Below are 18,920 nucleotides of genomic sequence, written 5' to 3'. Positions count from 1 at the left end.
AATGGATGATGATTTAATGCCTGTTTGTGGTAATTCTAAAGCCATCCAACGTGGTAGATTATACTGTATCAGTGATCGTATAAAAGATTTACAAGATAATTGTTGTAAAAATAATTATTATCTAAGGGCTAAAATCCAATCATCCTTTAAAACTACGATTTATGACGTGGTAATAGGTCTTGATGAAGATGGAAACGTAGTAAATGCTGCATGTCAATGTCCAGCATCAGAATCTTTAAATTGTTCTCATATTGTCGCATTACTTTTTAAATTAGAAGAATATACGCTTCAACATGGTTTTGAACCGCTAACTTGTACTTCTAAAATCAAGGAATGGAACCAAGGTCGCAAAACTGGAAATAATCCATCTAGTATCATTACTGCTGAATATAAAAAAGCTAAATCTACGAAAAATCCGAGTGAAAAGCGTAAAGAAAATAATCGTAATGAAGCTAATAGAAAAAAAGTAATTAATTTTAGCGCGCAGTCGGACCTAAGCTGTTCTGTGAGTGCTGAAATGATGACAACGCTTACAACACAAAGATAAGAAATCAATGTGGATTGACTTTTTACAAATACACTATGATAATTATGATTTGGACAGTGATCAAAAATTAAATTTAAAATTAAGAATTGCAGAGTTTCAAACGAATTTAAGCTCATCAACGCGTGGTCCGTTTGAAATAAAGGTTGAACAAAATAGTCCGGCATGGCTCAGTGCACGAAGATACCGAATCACTGCATCAGATTGTAAGTCTTTTTATACTATCAAAGATTTAACTAATTTAATTAATACAAAATTATGGCAAGAACCAAAAGATATGTCACTTGCCTGCGATCGCTTACGGTAGAGAAAATGAATCAACTGCTATCCACGAATACGTTACATCTATTAATAGGACTCAAATTAAAAAGCCAGGATTGATTGTTAATGATCGGTTCCCAGGGCTTGGTTGTAGTCCAGATGGCTTAGTTTTTGAAAATTACGAACTCCTTTACTGTATTGAAGTAAAGTGTCCTTACACATTGAAAAATTGCTCACCTTTAAATTTAGCTGAAGTCAAAGATCAAAGTAATCTGTTCTATACTGTTAAAAATAATCAAATCACTTTAAAAAGGAATCATGCTTATTACTACCAAATTCAGCTAACCCTTGCCATTTTGGAATCTAAGTTTTGTGACTTTATTGTCTGGACGCCAAAGAATGGTTTTGTAGTTGAGAGAATATCTCGAGATGAAACTTTTATAAATGCCCTAACAACTAAACTATACAAAGTCCATAATATCTTAGCTATGGAATTTTTTGAGATGAGACTACCACGAAACTTACCTCTATTTGTGATGGACATATAAGTGTAATAAAAACAACAGTTAATGTTTTTAAGGTTTTTAATAATAGGATGTTATATGTGTATGTTGTTACCATAAATGTTTTATGCTTATTTTTTGTTTAAAAATATTTTAAAACTTATTACTGATGATGCTGTACTTACTGAATTAATCAGACAAAACAAAATAATTATAGTGTTATAGTTATTTCAATAAATTTAATTGAAATATTTATGTAACAAGTGGCTCCTAAAAATTTACTAACATTGCAATTACAAAAACAATTTGTGATACAATAGGCAATAAAGTTTTAGGTATAATTCTTTCCATTATTCTAAACTGTTTCATTCGCCCAATAAATCGTTCCACGTGTATTCGAGCCGAAGCAATCTCTCTTGCCCTCTTAACTTCATTTTTTGTAAACTTTTTTCTCGTTTTAAAAACGGTGGCATTAATACAGTGCATTTATATTTTTTACATAAATCTTCTATGTTAAAACCACGATCTGCTAATATTAAGTCACCTTTCTCGAGATATTCAAAAAATCCACTATTTTCAGTTATACTTCTATCAGTTATGCGCCCTTCAAAACCGTCTGAAAGAAAGCAACACCCTCCAGTAGGTATGATTCCAATCAAAAACTTTACTGTGTTATTAGATTTGTAACTTGAATACGTATTTCCTTGTTGACTAAAATTTTTAGGCTTCTCCATGTTCCATTCAAAACAATCAATATATTTTTAAATTTCTTGAAGGCTTGAGGTAAGTTCTTACTGATATCTTTAGCTGATGGAAAATGATTTAGTTGTTTAAATTTACAATACATTAGTTGTATCCATGTAGTTGTTATTTTCGAAATATAGCCAATACTGATACCAAACCGGCAACTCAAATCATACAATAAAAAGCCACATCTTAATCTCACAAGAGTTAAAAAAAGTTGATTCTTTAAAGATAATGCTTTAAATTGTTTTATCGTTATACGTTTATTAGTCTCAGATTTTGAATGCCAGATTATCAGTGATGATTCCGTTGGCGGACCTAAAAAATTCCACATAATATCAAAATCTTCTGGCATTAAGCCTGTATAAAACTTAAACTTTTTACGATCATTCATACACGATTCATAATTAAGAGTAGATGTATTTAGTTTTTTCGTAACTTTTTCAATCTCTTTCTGTAATTTTTTTACAAAAATGCTTTCAACTTCCATGCATGTTTGACTTTCTGCATGAGTTACGGATTTATTGGTGTGTTCTCCGTTACTTGACGGTGACTTAATGGATTCAGGAGTTAAACTGTTATCTAATAGAACATCTTGAGTATCATTTTGCTGGATTGGATTTGAAGATTCTGTGTCAACATCTTTCTTTTTTTTTGATTTTTGAAGCGGACTGCCCAGAAAATCGTTTGTTGATGTTGAAGGACGTTTGTTTCGTGCTTTTGGTATCTATAAAAATTAAAAGTTTGTTAGTTGGAAAAATTTTGTTGAAAGTTTTTAAAATTATTTATTTTATCATAATTTCAGTTATAAAATAGTCAATCATTTATGACTTTGACGCTAGCAGACATTAATTTATTTTCTCAAGTAATCAATCAGCCCAGTAAATAGCAAAAACCTTAAAATAAAAAAAAGCAACACGTAAGAAATTACTAAATCAGTATGTGTATTGCTAATAAATAGTATTTTTCACCTTATTTTTATTTATTTAGAATTGTTACATGCCTACTACGTCTTAAATCATTCATATTTCATTAAAAAAATTTTATTTTACTCCAATCACAAACATTACTTAAAAAATATTGATTATTACTTACTTTACTAATTGTTGCAGAAACAGGATCTGGATTTTCTTCAGTAGGACCTTTCCCCCCAATAAAATGTTTAGAGCACACATATGAATATTTATTAATTTTTTGTACTGTTAAATCCACCCTCCTCGAAGCATTTATTACATCTAATCTCATCAACATGAGGCTCTATAAATGGTATAAAAAACACATTCTCTTCTGGATATCGATTATCCGACGTACAATTCGCAAAACTGCAATGCTTTGTTGGCATTATACAAGTTCAAAAAAATTTTTTTATATCAGATTTATATTTTTAAATAATAAAATAATATCACGTAAATACAATTGCTTTGCATGTAAATATTTTATGTTTGTCCCTACTACTAGTGCTGCCTCTGGTGACACGTTCGCTGCACTATTCTCAGGAAAAAGGCTCATTAAGTAGATATTTAATGCGGGTTCAAGAATGGTAATACGCGGCATTAGTGTGACGTCACAAACATTCTTTGTATCTAAACAAACCTGGTAGCCATACTATTTTCCATTTGTGTCTAGATTTTTGATTACTTAAGCGTTTTATAGGAGTATATTTTAGGTTATGCTCACTGGATTAATGTATACTATTGGAATAATATTGAAATATATCAAATTAAATAATACTGATTATTTGTTCTAGTGTCATCAACGCATGTTTTAACATTATCTGCAATAGCAACCTTTTTTAAGGACAATATCGCCCAACTACAAAGAGGTGAAAACTCTTATAGCAGTGGCAATGTGAAAAAAATGATTTTCGATCCTGCTGTTTCCCCTGCCCTACTTCGAGGTGAAGTTACAGCCAGTATGAAGAATAGAACTTATAATGTTGAGGTGAGTTTTGAAGTCATATCAAAAAGATCGTTGTTATTTTGCATAATCATGTTATTTTTCAGGTTTCCATTGATTACGAGGATGGTATATTGGATGCCACCTGCTCCTGCCCCAGGGGACAAGCAGTATGCCATCACATGGCAGCTGTATGTTTTCATGCACACAACAACGTCAGTGTTACTGACAAAACCTGTGTGTGGAATCAGCGCAAACCTACTGGCGATGGAGAAAAAATTGTGAGGATTAGTGATCTCTACAAACCAAAATTTTCTAATTATCAGGCTTTTTCGAGACCAGCATCAACCCAAGAAATGGCAGATTTTAGGAATGAATTAGGATACTCTAATCCAGTTGGATTTACATGGCTGTTTATGCCTGAGCAATCACAATTGACAAGCATAATAAAGAATATTGAATATATTTTATATTCACTAGAGTATACACAGGCTACTGACAAAGAGACATTTTTAAAATCAAAATGCTCAGTAGATGTCGATACTATAAATAAAGTTGAACAAATAACTAGAGGACAGTCAATTAATGAAAATTGGCTAGTTGCTAGAAAGTACAGAATAACTAGTAGTAAATTTGGCTCTATACTGTCAGCCTGCAGGAGGAACAAATTCTCAAAATCTTTATTTTCAAGCCTACTAGAAGGGTACGAGCTGGATGGTATACAAGCGATAAAGTGGGGAAAAGAACATGAAGTGACAGCAATTGCTGTATTTCAAAAAATTACTGGATTATCAGTGGACCCAGCCGGATTTTGCATGGACTATTGTGGATTTTTGGGTGCTAGTCCTGATGGGTTTGTTAGCGAAAGATGCTTAATTGAAGTAAAGTGTCCCTTCAAACACAGAAATGTTGGAAAATTGAGACCAGTGTTAAAAGACAAAAACTACATAGTTTACTTTGAAGAAAACTTGATGATAATTAACGAGAATCATCACTATTATCACCAAATACAAGGTGCGTTACATATTGCTGAAAAGGATATGTGTTATTTAGTAATATGGGTACCAAGTGACTGTATCATTGTACGAATTGGTAGGAGTGAACAATGGACAAAAAATTTAAATATTTTAAAAAAATTTTATATTTCAAAATTCATACCATTTATTTTATCGTAATAAAATATTAACAGAATTCTGAATTTTTATTCATTTCCTGCAAAGGGAATTAAATGCCCTTAAGGCATTTTGTTTACAAAAGTGTGACTACATATATTCTTCTCAATTAATATGAAAACACATTTAAACTGTCTTAATTATGTAATCGTAAGCCAATGATTTACATTTGATAAAAAGGGGAAAATTAAGGTTCAGTAAAAAGAACTGTTTAATAAAACTAGCTATAATAACTTGATTTGTAAGTAAAACAACAGATTTAAAATAACAATGTATATATTACAGACAAGTTGATACAATGCAAAGATAAACATGTTTTAAATAGGTTCATAATATTAGGGGAGCCCAAGCGGGGATTTTTGAAGTGACTCGAGCGTGTCAGAAAATTATATAGGGAGAATCCTTGCATCCTTTAATGTACCTCTACCAAGTATGAACCCTCCATATGGTGGGGTGTGTTGAGGGGAACCCGACTGATTTGTAAAAAAAAATCGATCCATAGAAAAACTCGAGCGTGTCAGATTAAGAAAAAGTTGATTAATTACATTGAGAAGATTGTATATCTCAATAATCTGACAATTTGAGCGTGACATTAAGAAACAAGCGAGTTTCGAAGTTGTAAAAAAAAACGTCACCTTGAAATATTCGAGCGCATTTCAATTTTTTTTTATTTTGAAGGAAACACTATTAGAATTACAAAGAACTAATAATCTGACAGTTTTCATGGGGCGATGTTAGTAGAATCGTGGAGCAAAGGTGAAGCGTACAGCGGCTGAGAGCTGTGTATTCCCCACTCCGCGTCTCACTTTTTTTCTCGCTCTTTCTCTATCTCTCACTCTCTCGCACCGTCCCTAAACTAACGTTTGCCGCCATGATGGCATCTCAGCTGATCACAATAGCGTGCTCGTTTTTGGTAGACGCTCGACGTTTTCGTTTGTTTGTGGTGTTTTGTAATTGTTTTGTGAATTTAATGCGATTAGTTTTACATTCATTACAATAATGAGTAACGTAAGTGTGAAATGTGTTTTTTGTGCCAAAGAAACTTGTGAAAAAATTAAAAAGTTTACTCCAGAAACTTTAAAAAAGTGTATAACTATTTTGGAGTATAGCAAAGCGAAGCCTGTTGTCAGAAGATCGAGCAACACTTATGCTACTGTTGAACTTTCGGAAGAAACATCATTGAACGATGGCTATCATGCCCAGTGCTATAAACTTTTCACAGCAATCAAAATACCATCAGATTTTCGAAGCCAAAATCAAATTACTCCAGAAAGTGAACAAGCACGTGTTGATGCACCAGAACATGCTGGAGAGAGTCTCGATGTGTATACTCCCAGCATAATACCTGTTGTTGATACAATAGACGAGTGAGTGTCAATGTATTATATTATTTATTATCTATCGTATTTCACAGTGTTAAAATGAAAAAAAATAGAACTAATCGGTTGCAATGTTATTAATGTATAATTTAACGTGGGAAATAATGGTCCGATACAAAAATTCATTAAATAAAAGTTACCAGAAATTAAAATTTGTGACCAAAATGTATGTTATAATTTTCGAGAATTTTTTATTTTTTCTTCGTAATTTCAAAATTCATATTTATAATTAATAATTACAACTGTTCGTTCATGAAAAAAAATGTATTTTGTCATTCTGGTTTTTTTGTTGCTTGTAATATGAAAATTCTCACAGTAATTTTTTTTGAAAATTAAAATTTTGACGACTTTCATTCAAAAATTTATTTCATTTATGCATAATGTCACCATAATATTAAATATTTGACATCTTCATTTATATTCATTTTAAAAGTCTTCGAAATTTAAGATTTCTAATTATTGAATAACAATAAAATGATAGTGCTAATTATGGGTCAAACATTTTCAGAGCGGGTCCATCAACCAACCTTGAGCCTCACTCGGATGATTGTGATGATCCATCAGATGCAGATGAACAGGTCATCCAATCAGATTTGCTGCTAAGGGAGTGTTTCATTTGCAAAAAATCGCGAAAACGCCGTCATGGCCGCGATGTGCCATTAGCAGTAAATAAATTACGGACAATTGAATTATTAAAAAGTGCAGCTACAGAACACAATGACATTGAGATGTTGGAGAAAATCAGTTCTTTTGCGGATACTTCTGCAATTCCTTATCATAAATGCTGTAAAGATCTTTATTTGCGAGACATTAATAAAAAAGAAGAAAGTGATTTTATAAAGAAACGCAAGGCTTCGAATACAGCTTATGAATTGCTGTGTGAAATGATAGAAGAATTGGTTGTTGAAAAAAATGAATGCCTTTTTTTTGATCACGTAAAAAAAGAATACCACAAACTATTAGTTGAACAATACAAGTTGTTATCGGATTCTATTAGCAGCAGTTCATTTTCCGATCGCCACTTAGAAAGTAAGATCATGGGTACTTTTTCGAAAACGATCAAAATTATTTATGCTGAAAAAAAGAAGTTTCTTGCTCCGATTTCAGCTGATATTGTGGCATATAGTGATTTATTTAGAAGCATGGCAATGAAGGAGACAATTCGTTCGGTTGCAGCACAACTCCGAGAGGAAATTAAAAATTGTACGACAACAAAATTGCCTGATGATTGTACTGCTGAAGATTTAATTAAAGGTGAATTAGATTATGTGCCAGAACTTTTAACCTGCTTCTTGGAAACATTTGTTATTGGCGATGTTTCGCATCTATCGAGGGAAAAACGTAAAATAAGGAAAACAAATAACGATCTAGCAATTTTTTCTATTGGACAAGATATGATCTACGCTGCTTCAAACCATAAAATCAAAACTTCCAAACATATAAGTTTAGGTTTAGCAGTCAAAAGCTTGTGTAATAGCAAAAAAATAATCAACTTGTTATCTAAATATGGGCACTGTTGTTCGTATACTACTTTGGAAGAATTAGAGACCGAATTAACTTTTTCTACGGCTAACAGTACCTTCGTGTGCCCTGAAGATATCTTACGTCGTCCGGACTTAAATACGGCAGTTGCCTTCGATAACTTTGATCGCTTCGTCGAAACACTAAATGGAAAAGATACTCTTCACGATACAGTGGGGATAATTTTTCAAAACGTTGCTCCAAATGCAGATACAATGCCTTCAATATCTTCAGCTGCCAATGAAGTTGAAAATCTAGCTTCTAATCAAACTGTATGCAGCAATACATCAGAATCTACGCTTCTAACACCGAGAAACCGGAAACGCCGAGCCTTTGAAGAAATAACTTTTGAGATGCGCCCATTTACAAAAATATTAAAAATAGCAACTTGGAATGAGCTTGACATTTCCGCGCTCAACAAAGATCCTGCAAATTTAATTACAGCTAAACAATTAGATATTATGTGGATGTTGTCGCATAAGCTCAATGTATATGGTACTCCAATGTGGGTTGGGTATAATAGTAAAATTTACATTGATAATTCACCTGTCCAAAAAATTTCGTATTTGACTCCCATAAACTAGTCTCCCACTAATCATTCGACAGTTTTGAAAACTTTAGAATTGTGCCAAGAAGTTGCAAAGGAATGTAACGCTCCATACATTCAGGTTACATATGATTTAGCTATAGCTCGCACGAGTTATTGCATACAATCTCAAGAATCTCCAAAATTTGATAACATTTTTATTCACATGGGGGCTTTTCACATCGAAATGGCTTTTTTCAAAGCAGTTGGCACTTTTATTGAAGAATGCGGACTCACTAATATAATGACGGAATCAGATCTAATTGCTGAAGGATCAGTTTCAGGTTTTATTACTGGGAAAAATTATAATAGATGTAAAAGATTACATTCTATTATGGCGTTATCATTGCAGCAATTTCACTTTCAGTCTTTTTTGGAAAACACGAATTTGACTATCGAAGATTGTGTAATTGAATATCTCACTGATTTCTCGCAGCTTCAAGATAGCTCGCCTCAAATACAGCATCCAGATACACAAAATCTACTCCAATTATATGATCAATATACAGCAGAAACTTTACGAGGCAAGCACGGTAAAACGGCACAATTTTATGCTATGTACATTGATTTTATAAATCTTTACCATTTATTTATCAGAAGTATAAGAGTTGGAGATTTAGATGCATACATTTATGTTCTTGGAAAAATCGTCTGTTTGTTTTTCTACTTCAATCAACAAAATTACAGCCGGTGGCTAGTGTTTTATTTAAATCAACTTCAACACATTAGCAATACACATCCAGGTCTTCGAGAGGAAATTGCTAAAGGCTCGTTTGGTATTAGGAGAACCCAAAAACCCTTTTCGCGGATCCCAGTTGACTTAACGTTAGAGCAAACAATTAATGGTGAAGCAGCACGTCGGCTCACGGGAATCGTGAACCTGACGAGCTCTATTTCTGCCAGACAACGTTGGGCACGAAATCATGGAGCTCGAACTCGAATTATTTCACACGTTTTAAATCGTGCAGGGATGAGTAACAATAGTGAAGACGTCGCCGCAGACTTACATCCAGATAGACTCAAGGAGCATCAAAAGCAAATTAAAGCTTTCATGCATAGCATTGAGCAGATCACCAATCCCTTCACTTCCTCCATAGACAAAGATAATCTATATAATATTTCTACAGGACAGGCTACTAGCCAAGAAGTTGCTAATTGCTTGCTAAGCACTGTTTCATCTGGGATGTCTCTCCGCGATCAGTTTATAACGGAATGTAATATGAATCCGGAGAGATTTCACAAATCTCTGAAGAAAAATCCAATACTTACTTTTGCAAGTGTAAAGAAGAAAAAGGTTATGAAGATTGGAGAAAAAGTTCATGAGGTCACACTTCAGCGGGATTTATTCGGTAGATTATTAGGTCTATCTCTGGTTGCAAACTTAGATCTTGGAAAAGTATTGTGTTTTCCAATAACACCAGTCCCGTTATCACTATGCCATATAGATGGTTCTTTTAATAAAACTGCAAAATCAGTACTGGTTCAAGAACTAGAAATGAGAATTGAAGAAATGGAACAACCACCACCCCAGGTAGACTGTGGAATCGTAGATGGCTTCTTCTTCTTAAATACTTTTAAACAAATGCCGCGCAATTTCGGTGATTTATCAAAGAAAATTTTGCAAACTCTTGTAAAAACTCCAGCAGATAGTATAGCCATTATATTTGATCGTTACTTCACACCTTCGATAAAAGATTGTGAACATGCTCTTCGACGCAATATAGATGACAAAGATTTTCATATTGCCGGTCCTCAACAAAGCAGAACCTCTGACTTCTCCAAAGATTTAAAAAATATAAAGTTTAAAGAAGCATTAGTGAAATTTCTTATCGAACATTGGGCTAAACAGGAGATGAAATCAATTATTGGTAATAAGAAAATATTTCTAATTCATGATTTATGTTACGTGTACTCTGTTATCGATAACGAATTATCGCGAATTATTGATCATGAACTGTCATGTCCCGATCATGAAGAAGCGGATACAAAAGCTGTATTTTTTGCTTGTCAAATGGAAGAAGAGTCTACTGTCACCATCAGAACCTCTGATACAGATATCGTGGTTATTATGTTAGCCAACATGGAACATATGAAATCGTCTGTAAAAGTCTGGATTGATCTCGGAGTAGGGAATGCACGCCGATATATCGACATTTCTGCTCTTTTTACGAAATTGGGCCCACTTGTATCAAAAGCACTACCAGCTCTGCATGCTCTAACGGGATGTGATTACAACCCAGCTTTGTACAGGCGAGGTAAAAAAAGGCCTCTACAGATTCTAATGGGATCTGTAAATATACAAGAAGTATTTGCAAACTTGGGCTCTGAAGCATATAATATTGAGGCATTATCTTCCACCGTGGAATCGTTCATCTGCCATTTGTACGGGTTTAAAAAACTAGCTGACGTTAATATTGCTAGGATTGAAATATTTAATAAAACGTACAAAGTAAATGATACGTCTCAACCCTTTTCACTGAATGTGCGTAATTACGATGCTTGTAATTTGCCACCATGTCGATCGGAGCTGCAACAACATTTATTGCGAACGAAATATATTGCTTGTTTGTGGAGGAACGCTCACAATCGTATTCCTACGGAAATGTCACCACTAGAATACGGATGGAGAAATGTGGATGGAAAATTGGAGCCAACTTGGTTCCTAGGAAACCAACTTCCTGAAGCGTACGAAGACATCGTCATAACACCTGACATTTTAGGAGATACTTTAGATTCAGGTACGTTTTTTTTCCATATTATACTATCATAACATAAATATAACATTATAATGTATCATAACCATTCTTAGTTACAGAATCACGAGATGACGAGGACGTCCAGGAAGTTGAAGTGGAAACAAACTTCAAAGATGAGTCTAGTGGAGATGAAGACTAAAATATGTATTTTAAATTTTAATGATCTGTAATTTATTATAAATTGTAATGATCTATATTTAATTTTTTATTAATAAATTATCCAATTTCTGTACGTAAATGCGGAGATATTATTTCTAAATTTCCTTCAAAATGGTCAGACTAGCGATATCCCTCTATATAATTGTCAGATTATTATTCAGGAGAACTATGACATCAACTTGACCCTCCTGCATAAAAATCTGACGCGCTGGAGTATCTCAAGATCACCTTTTTTTTACATATATAAAAATATATTATGAGTTTGTGTCATGTCCAAATCGTCAGATATTTTAATAGGACACTTTTTAAGCTTTAGTTGACATACACTTTGAATGTCTGACACGCTCGAATAACTTTTTTTTTTTTTTTCCAACTGCTCGTTACGGCCAGCCCCCTTGAATTAATCGTCAGATTAATATCTAATAGTTACCAGAAATATAATGCGCGTACATACTGTAAATGACTGACGCGCTCGAGTTTTTCTAAAAATCGATTTTTTTTTTACTAATCAGACGGGTTCCCCTCAACACACCCCACCATATGGAGGGTTCATACTTGGTAGAGGTACATTAAAGGATGCAAGGATTCTCCCTATATAATTTTCTGACACGCTCGAGTCACTTCAAAAATCCCCGCTTGGGCTCCCCTACTATAAGACTTAAAAACTATTTATACAAAATTGTTATTTTTGTAAACGAAACTAACTGTTTCTGAATAATTCCACTTATAAATAGAAATTCATGAAAACTCATCAGATATTTTAGTAGGTATAACAAATCACATTTTTCAGAAATTTTATAATTTTCTTAAGTATACCGTGAAATTATTTAGGAAGGTTGATTTCATTCACAACGACTTGATTTCGCAAAATAAAAGTTCAAACTGTACATTTTATCTAAAACAATTATATTTAACAAGATTACAATAGTGAGGTTAGGTTAGTTTTATCTTTTTATTCAAATTATATGGTAAAACGTACCTGTTTTGATTGGAGTCGAATATATACTTTAGTAAACGTCCTAGTGAATGTATACAAGTTAAAATAATTTATTTTTTTTCGAATATAAGGAAATAATAACTGATCTAAAATCACAGCTATTGTATCTAAATGGACGATATGTTTGTTTAGATACAGTTACAAATTGTGACGTCACCACTAATACTGCGTATAGGGAAAATATGTGTATAGTCGTGACGTCACAAAGTTGTGACGTGATAGTCGTGACGTCACAAAGTTGTGACGTGATAGTCGTGACGTAACGTTTGATATTAATAATTTTTTTTAAATAAAAATTGTCGAGCTGAAGATTCGAACCATCGAAGCTTGTGTTCGCAGTCGCCGACCTTATCGATGCCACCATTAAGACACGATTAGAGAATTATATAGAATTGTGTATTTGAGCGGAGTGGGTTTCTGAGTCATCGGCATTTTTTTTCAATATACAGTGTGTATATAAAGTATGTTGCACTACTGGTTGGATTTTTATCAAACAAACGGTATTGTATACAGCCGCCATACTCAAAGTGTGTTCCGCGAAACCCCTGTAGGGGTTCGGCAAGAATTTAGATCTCAGTCGTCACCCAGCACAGTAAAGTAATTTTTTTCTAACTTGAAACAGTGCATTTTGCGAGGAGAGTTTAACATCACGCCGCTCTTCAATAAAACTTTATGGCAAACCTATTGCAAGTTCTTTACTTACACCGATCCCTAGATCGGTGTAAGTAAAGCTAGAAAGCCAGAAAGAAGATATTTACAAATTAAGTAATACATTATAGTATAAGAAAATTGACTGTTATTTATGTTGTTAATATTTATTTGTATTGTTTAACAATTATTTTTTACGAAATAAATATTATATCTAAATAATATAAACGGACTCAAAGAAATAAAATTTCATCCGTTGAAAAAGGGCGGCTAATCAGATAGGACCTAACGCGGCAAAAAGCTTAATCCGCCACTGGGAACTACAGATTACACGTAAAGATGATGTTGCACATGAGTTACAAGAAAGTCGAATACGAAAGATCAAAAAGCCTTGAGTGCAATTGTAGAATCAATAAAGCAACACATGAATCCATTCGATCTTACACTTAATAAAAATCCATTATTTAATTTAGCCACTGGAAGAGCAACGAAAATAGAAATTTGTGATTTTCTCTTGAATAATACTGTCGGTGAAAAGCAGCAATTTAAATTTATTGAAGATTATAACGCTGATGAAAAATGCTTTGGGCAGGCTATTGAACGAAATAAAATATTAAATTTTGCATTTGATTGATTGAAAAAGAAACAAAAAAGTAGAGGAAAAGAAATAAAAATAAAAATGGAACGTGATATATTTGGTAAACTTCTTTCTATTGCCATTGAAGAAAAAATTAACATGACGAAATGTTTGACTTAGCACCTGCACCTCCATCTCTATGTCAATACACTGGAGAAATTATGAAAACTGAGAAATCTACTCTCGCTCAAAAGTTAAAATCTCAAATTGAATTTTCCGAAATGACTGGTAATTATGATGTGGATTTGATCGACGAATTTTATCTGCTCCATGTTCTAACAGTATCAATGCCTCAAACATTTGGAAAAATTCCAGAATTAATTCTGACGAGAATTTGTAACACAAAATCACCTGAAGTTCATATTATATTTGATCGATACTTTAATCGTTCAATAAAAGACACTGAAAGACATAACAGAGAAGAAACAGATATTCCTTATACAATTTCTGGTCCATCACAGAAACGGCCTAATCATTTTTCAAAAATTCTGAAGGACAAAAAATTCAAGGAAGCTTTAATTAAATTTTTATCTACTGATTGGGAAATTGAAACCTATTCAAGTATTATTGGCAACAAAACAGTTTATATGACAGTCGATGAAAAATATTTCTCATTCACATCTGATGGTCGTTCTGTAAGAAAAAAAGAAGACTATGAGTGTTATCATGAAGAGACTGATACCAGAATCATTTTTCATATAAACAAATTGAAAAAGCAATCAAAAATATTGGTTAAAGCTAATGATACTGATATTTTAGTTATTATCTTGGGAAATATTTACAAGTTCGAAGACCGTGAATACGAAATTTGGTTAAGTAATTTTAGTCCAAAAAATAAAGAGATACAACATTGTTAACTGTTCTAAATTAGCAAATCACTAGGGAGAAAATTTATGTAAAGCATTGCCAGGTTTTCATGCTTTTACTGGTAGTGATTATACAGCTGCATTTTTCAGAAAAGGCAGGAAGAAACCTTTTGATATATTAAATAAAAATAATCAGTATCAGCTTGTATTTGCTTCATTAAATAATCCACTTATTATTCACGACCATGAAAAAGTTGAAATAATTCAGCAATACACAAATGAGTTATACGGTGTAAAAAAATGTAAATTCGTTAACTTAGCGAGACTGGAGTTGTTCTACAAGTTCTACGATAATAAAAGTAATAACCAAAGAGAAATTTTTGAAAATATTTATTATTTTGACTCTAGTTTGATTCCACCTTGTTGGAGAAGTTTGGAGCAAAAAATATTAAGCACAGTTTTCGTCAATTCTATGTTGCAAAATGCTACAGACCCTCAATGTATTCGACTTGATCCTTGGAATGTGGTTGGCAATTAAATGATGCTGGCAATGCATATGAACTAAAGTGGTTCGAGGGTGATGCAATGCCACTGACGGTCGAACAAATTTTGCAACATGATAAAGACGAAACTATCCCAGATGATGAAGATTTGTTATTCAATAATCGCGGTAATTATTCAGAAGATGAGATTACTATGTTACTTGTTCTATTGTACTTTCTTTTATTTTAATAAAATTAATTAGGGGAAATGTGCCTATGATGGACCCCCGCCAATGATGGACCACTAGCTATATTTTCAAATTTACCGCGCATATTACACTACCACCATATTGGTTGGGTTGATTGATGCTTATAGTCAGTTGTTTACAAGCGCTCTTGCGAATCTAAACCGTTTTTGTGAAAATAAATAAATAAATTGAAATTGGTATGTATTGATATAACAAAGTAGCATGGCATGATGTTAGATAACTTTTGTTTTACTCTTAGCTAGAATCTGATAACAAAATAAATATATTGTTTCAGTAGTTTTTCTTTTCCATTTATAGAGATGGCATCCAAAAAAAGACAACAGTGGGACGAGCATGATATGCGACAGGCTATTGAGAACGTACAAGATCACAGTATGGGCTTTAAGTTGGCTGCAAAGACCTTCAATGTTCCCAAAACAGCGTTTGGCTAAACAGGACAGTTCCAAGGGTAATTTGGGAGGACGAACCGCAATTTTCTCTAAAGCCATCGAAGAGGAGATTGCAGGATATATTATTGATATGGAAACACGTTTTTTTGGTTTAACCTCTAAAGATTTGCGGCGGATGGTATTCGAAGTAGCCGAAAAAAATAAAATAGAGCATCGTTTCAATCGTGAAACAAAAATGGCAGGTTGGAAATGGGTGAGGGGATTCCTGAAGTGCAATCCACGAATTTCTTTGCGTAGTCCAGAAAGTACATCATTAGCTAGAGCCCAGGCTTTTAACAAGCCTATTTCAATGCACTATCTAACACTCTGGAGCAGTACAACTTTCCTCCCGAAAATATATTTAATATGGATGAGTCAGGTTTGACTACGGTCCAAAAGAAATGTCAAAAAATTTACGCTTCAAAAGGTCGGAAGCAAGTTGGTGCACTCAGCAGTGCAGAGCGTGGGCAGCACGTGACCGTAGTGTGCGCAATGAATGTCATGGGCACTTACATCCCTCCTGCTCTTATTTACCCTCGTCAAAGGATGAACGATGAGCTTATGAACAGTGCTCCCGTTGGTAGCATAGCTTTCGTACAAGAAAAAGGTTAGATGACCAGTGAAATTTTTTGTAGATGGCTAAAGCATTTCGTGAAGTATACGAAAGCATCTAATAACAATAAGGTTCTTTTGCTCCTAGATTGGCACAGTAGCCATAAGAGTCTCGAATCTCTTCAGTTTGCAAAAGAAAATGGGGTAATTGTGTTCTGCTTCCCGGCACATTGTTCACATCACGTTCAACCATTGGACGTAGGATTCTTCCGTCCTCTTCATACGTATTTTGATCAAGAAATTCAATTATGGCTTCGTCAAAACCCGGGGAAGGCAGTGACTCAATTCAAAATAGCAGGTCTTCTCAATCAAGCTTATTTGAAGAGTGCTGTACCATCAAATGCAATAAATTCGTTCAAAAAGACTGGCATTCATCCTTTCAATCCTCATGTCTTCGAGGACTGGCAGTTTGCACCAGCTTTAGCAACGGATAAGCAGATTCCCGAGGCTCAAGGAGATATCATCGAGAACCAAATGGAATTAGAAATTCAAACCCCATCCACATCTGGTCTTAACATGTCTTCATCGTCAGTTCTCGACATTTCTGTGAAGGAAATTTGTCCTCCCCCTCAAACTGTAGCAATTGGTACTGATAAAAAAAATGCAGAAGAAGGGGAAAAACTGGTCATTTGAATTCAACACCAGAAATTCATGAACTCAAAGAGAAGGTTATAGAAAAGGAAACAAAGATAAGAAAACAACAAGCCAGGATAGTAAAACGGAAACTTGTCATTGAAAATGACAGTTCTGATGAAGATGAATCCGCCTTAGAGAACTTTTTGGAAAAGGGACAAGATGACTCAGATGATGATGCAAGCTGCCTTTACTGCAATGAGTTATTCTCGCACTCACGTGCAAAAGAAAAGTGGATTCGTTGTCAAAAATGTAACTCGTGGTGCCATAATGAGTGCGCTGGTGTTTCCTTCCATTGCAAGTCTTTTATTTGTGAGCTCTGTACCTAACGTGATGTTAGTTTGTTCTATATTTTTTCTAATAAAACTTTAAAGACATTTTTTTTTCATTTATTTTAAAGGGGTCCGACATGGGCAGATGTGTGCCAATGATGGACCCCTCGACTACTTTTTTAAAAATAGCTATGCTATTAAACAGGAAATTATTTGGCAGAAAAATCTTCCTATACTATAATAAACTTCGAGCTAAGTATATTTTCATGTAAAAAAAATTAATAAGTCCAAAACTAAAAAAGTTGTAATGATATTTCCTTAAGGGGTCCATCATAGGCACATTTCCCCTATATGTTGATAATTTCTTTACTCTTTCGTAAAAGAGGTGAAAAAAGTATTTTTTTTTATTCTTGCTTTGAAAATTTAACTTTCTAGCGCTCCGCGCTGTCTTGGGCCGAGCGCCCACCAAAGTAACGTGACGTGTGGCGTGGCAAGTGAAGTAGCAAGTAGCATGCATCTAGCACGCTATTTTGTATCAAAACAATGTAATTAATAGATTTAACGCCAAATAAAGTGATACGACTGTGATATGACAAACTACATGTTACTTCGGTGTCATTCAAATGCAGCATGTTCCATTTTTTGCCACGTGTTACGTGTTTTTACCGACTAGAGTGACAAGTGTTTTGAAAAATATTGTTATTTTAATTATTTTATTAATTTTCTAACTTTTCTTTTCATAATTTTCAAAGTTAAAAATGAAAGACGATCCAGATTTTAACATACATTTTGTTGGTGTAATTGAAGAACATCCTTGTATTTATGACCATAGTATTTCTGACTACAGTAATAGAAATGTAATCGACAATGCTTGGGAAAAAATTGCCAAACGAGTATCAGAACCTGGTAAGTATTTACATTTTTTTTGTATTTGTTTTATTAATAAACAAAAAGTGGTATTTTAATGTAATATGATTATTATTTATTATCTAAAACATATCATGCAAAATTTAAATTAGTCTGAATTATTTTCAATAATTTTCTTAAAAATGTGTTTCATTGAGTATTTATAGTTTTCAAATTTCAATTCGTTCAATCAATTAATCAATATATATATATATATATATATATATATATATATATATATATATATATGTATGTATATATATATATATATATATATATATATATATATATATATATATATATATATGTATATATATATATATATATATATATATATATATATATATATATATATATTGTTATGGTATGAATATATCCAAAATAAATTATTAAATAATAATAAGATATAAATAAAGCAATAAGTTCAGTTCTGTTATTCGGTTACTTAGAGCAGTTTATCACAATAAAATAAATAACATTCTTTATATTAAGTTTTGGCCAACACTATATTCTAAATTATTATTTAATTTTGACAAATCCTGTATAATCAAAGAATTTAATCAATAAATCAATAAATTGACAGATAAAAACAGGAGCACCAACTTCAAAAATTTGTGTGACATACCAACATAAATTTTAAGGTTATAAATGATAAAATATAAAAATTTTGACAACTGCAATGATAAAATTAATAACATAGGAATGAAAT

General features: G+C 33.0%; 1 protein-coding gene across 1 annotated transcript; it reads left to right on the top strand.

The window, feature by feature from the left end:
• Window positions 1-3,855: 3,855 nt before the first annotated feature.
• LOC130895772 (uncharacterized) lies at window positions 3,856-11,590 on the top strand. The gene is made up of 6 exons (XM_057803317.1): window positions 3,856-3,993; window positions 4,056-5,040; window positions 6,160-6,487; window positions 7,008-8,529; window positions 8,605-11,344; window positions 11,416-11,590. The coding sequence occupies exons 1-6, from the start codon at window positions 3,910-3,912 to the stop codon at window positions 11,499-11,501; spliced, it is 5,745 nt and encodes a 1,914-aa protein (XP_057659300.1). The 5' UTR covers window positions 3,856-3,909; the 3' UTR covers window positions 11,502-11,590.
• The last annotated feature ends 7,330 nt before the right edge of the window (window positions 11,591-18,920 follow it).

Source organism: Diorhabda carinulata, chromosome 6, assembly GCF_026250575.1.
Source record: "Diorhabda carinulata isolate Delta chromosome 6, icDioCari1.1, whole genome shotgun sequence".
Lineage (NCBI taxonomy): Eukaryota > Metazoa > Arthropoda > Insecta > Coleoptera > Chrysomelidae > Diorhabda > Diorhabda carinulata.
This window is presented reverse-complemented; position numbering and strand designations above follow the sequence as displayed.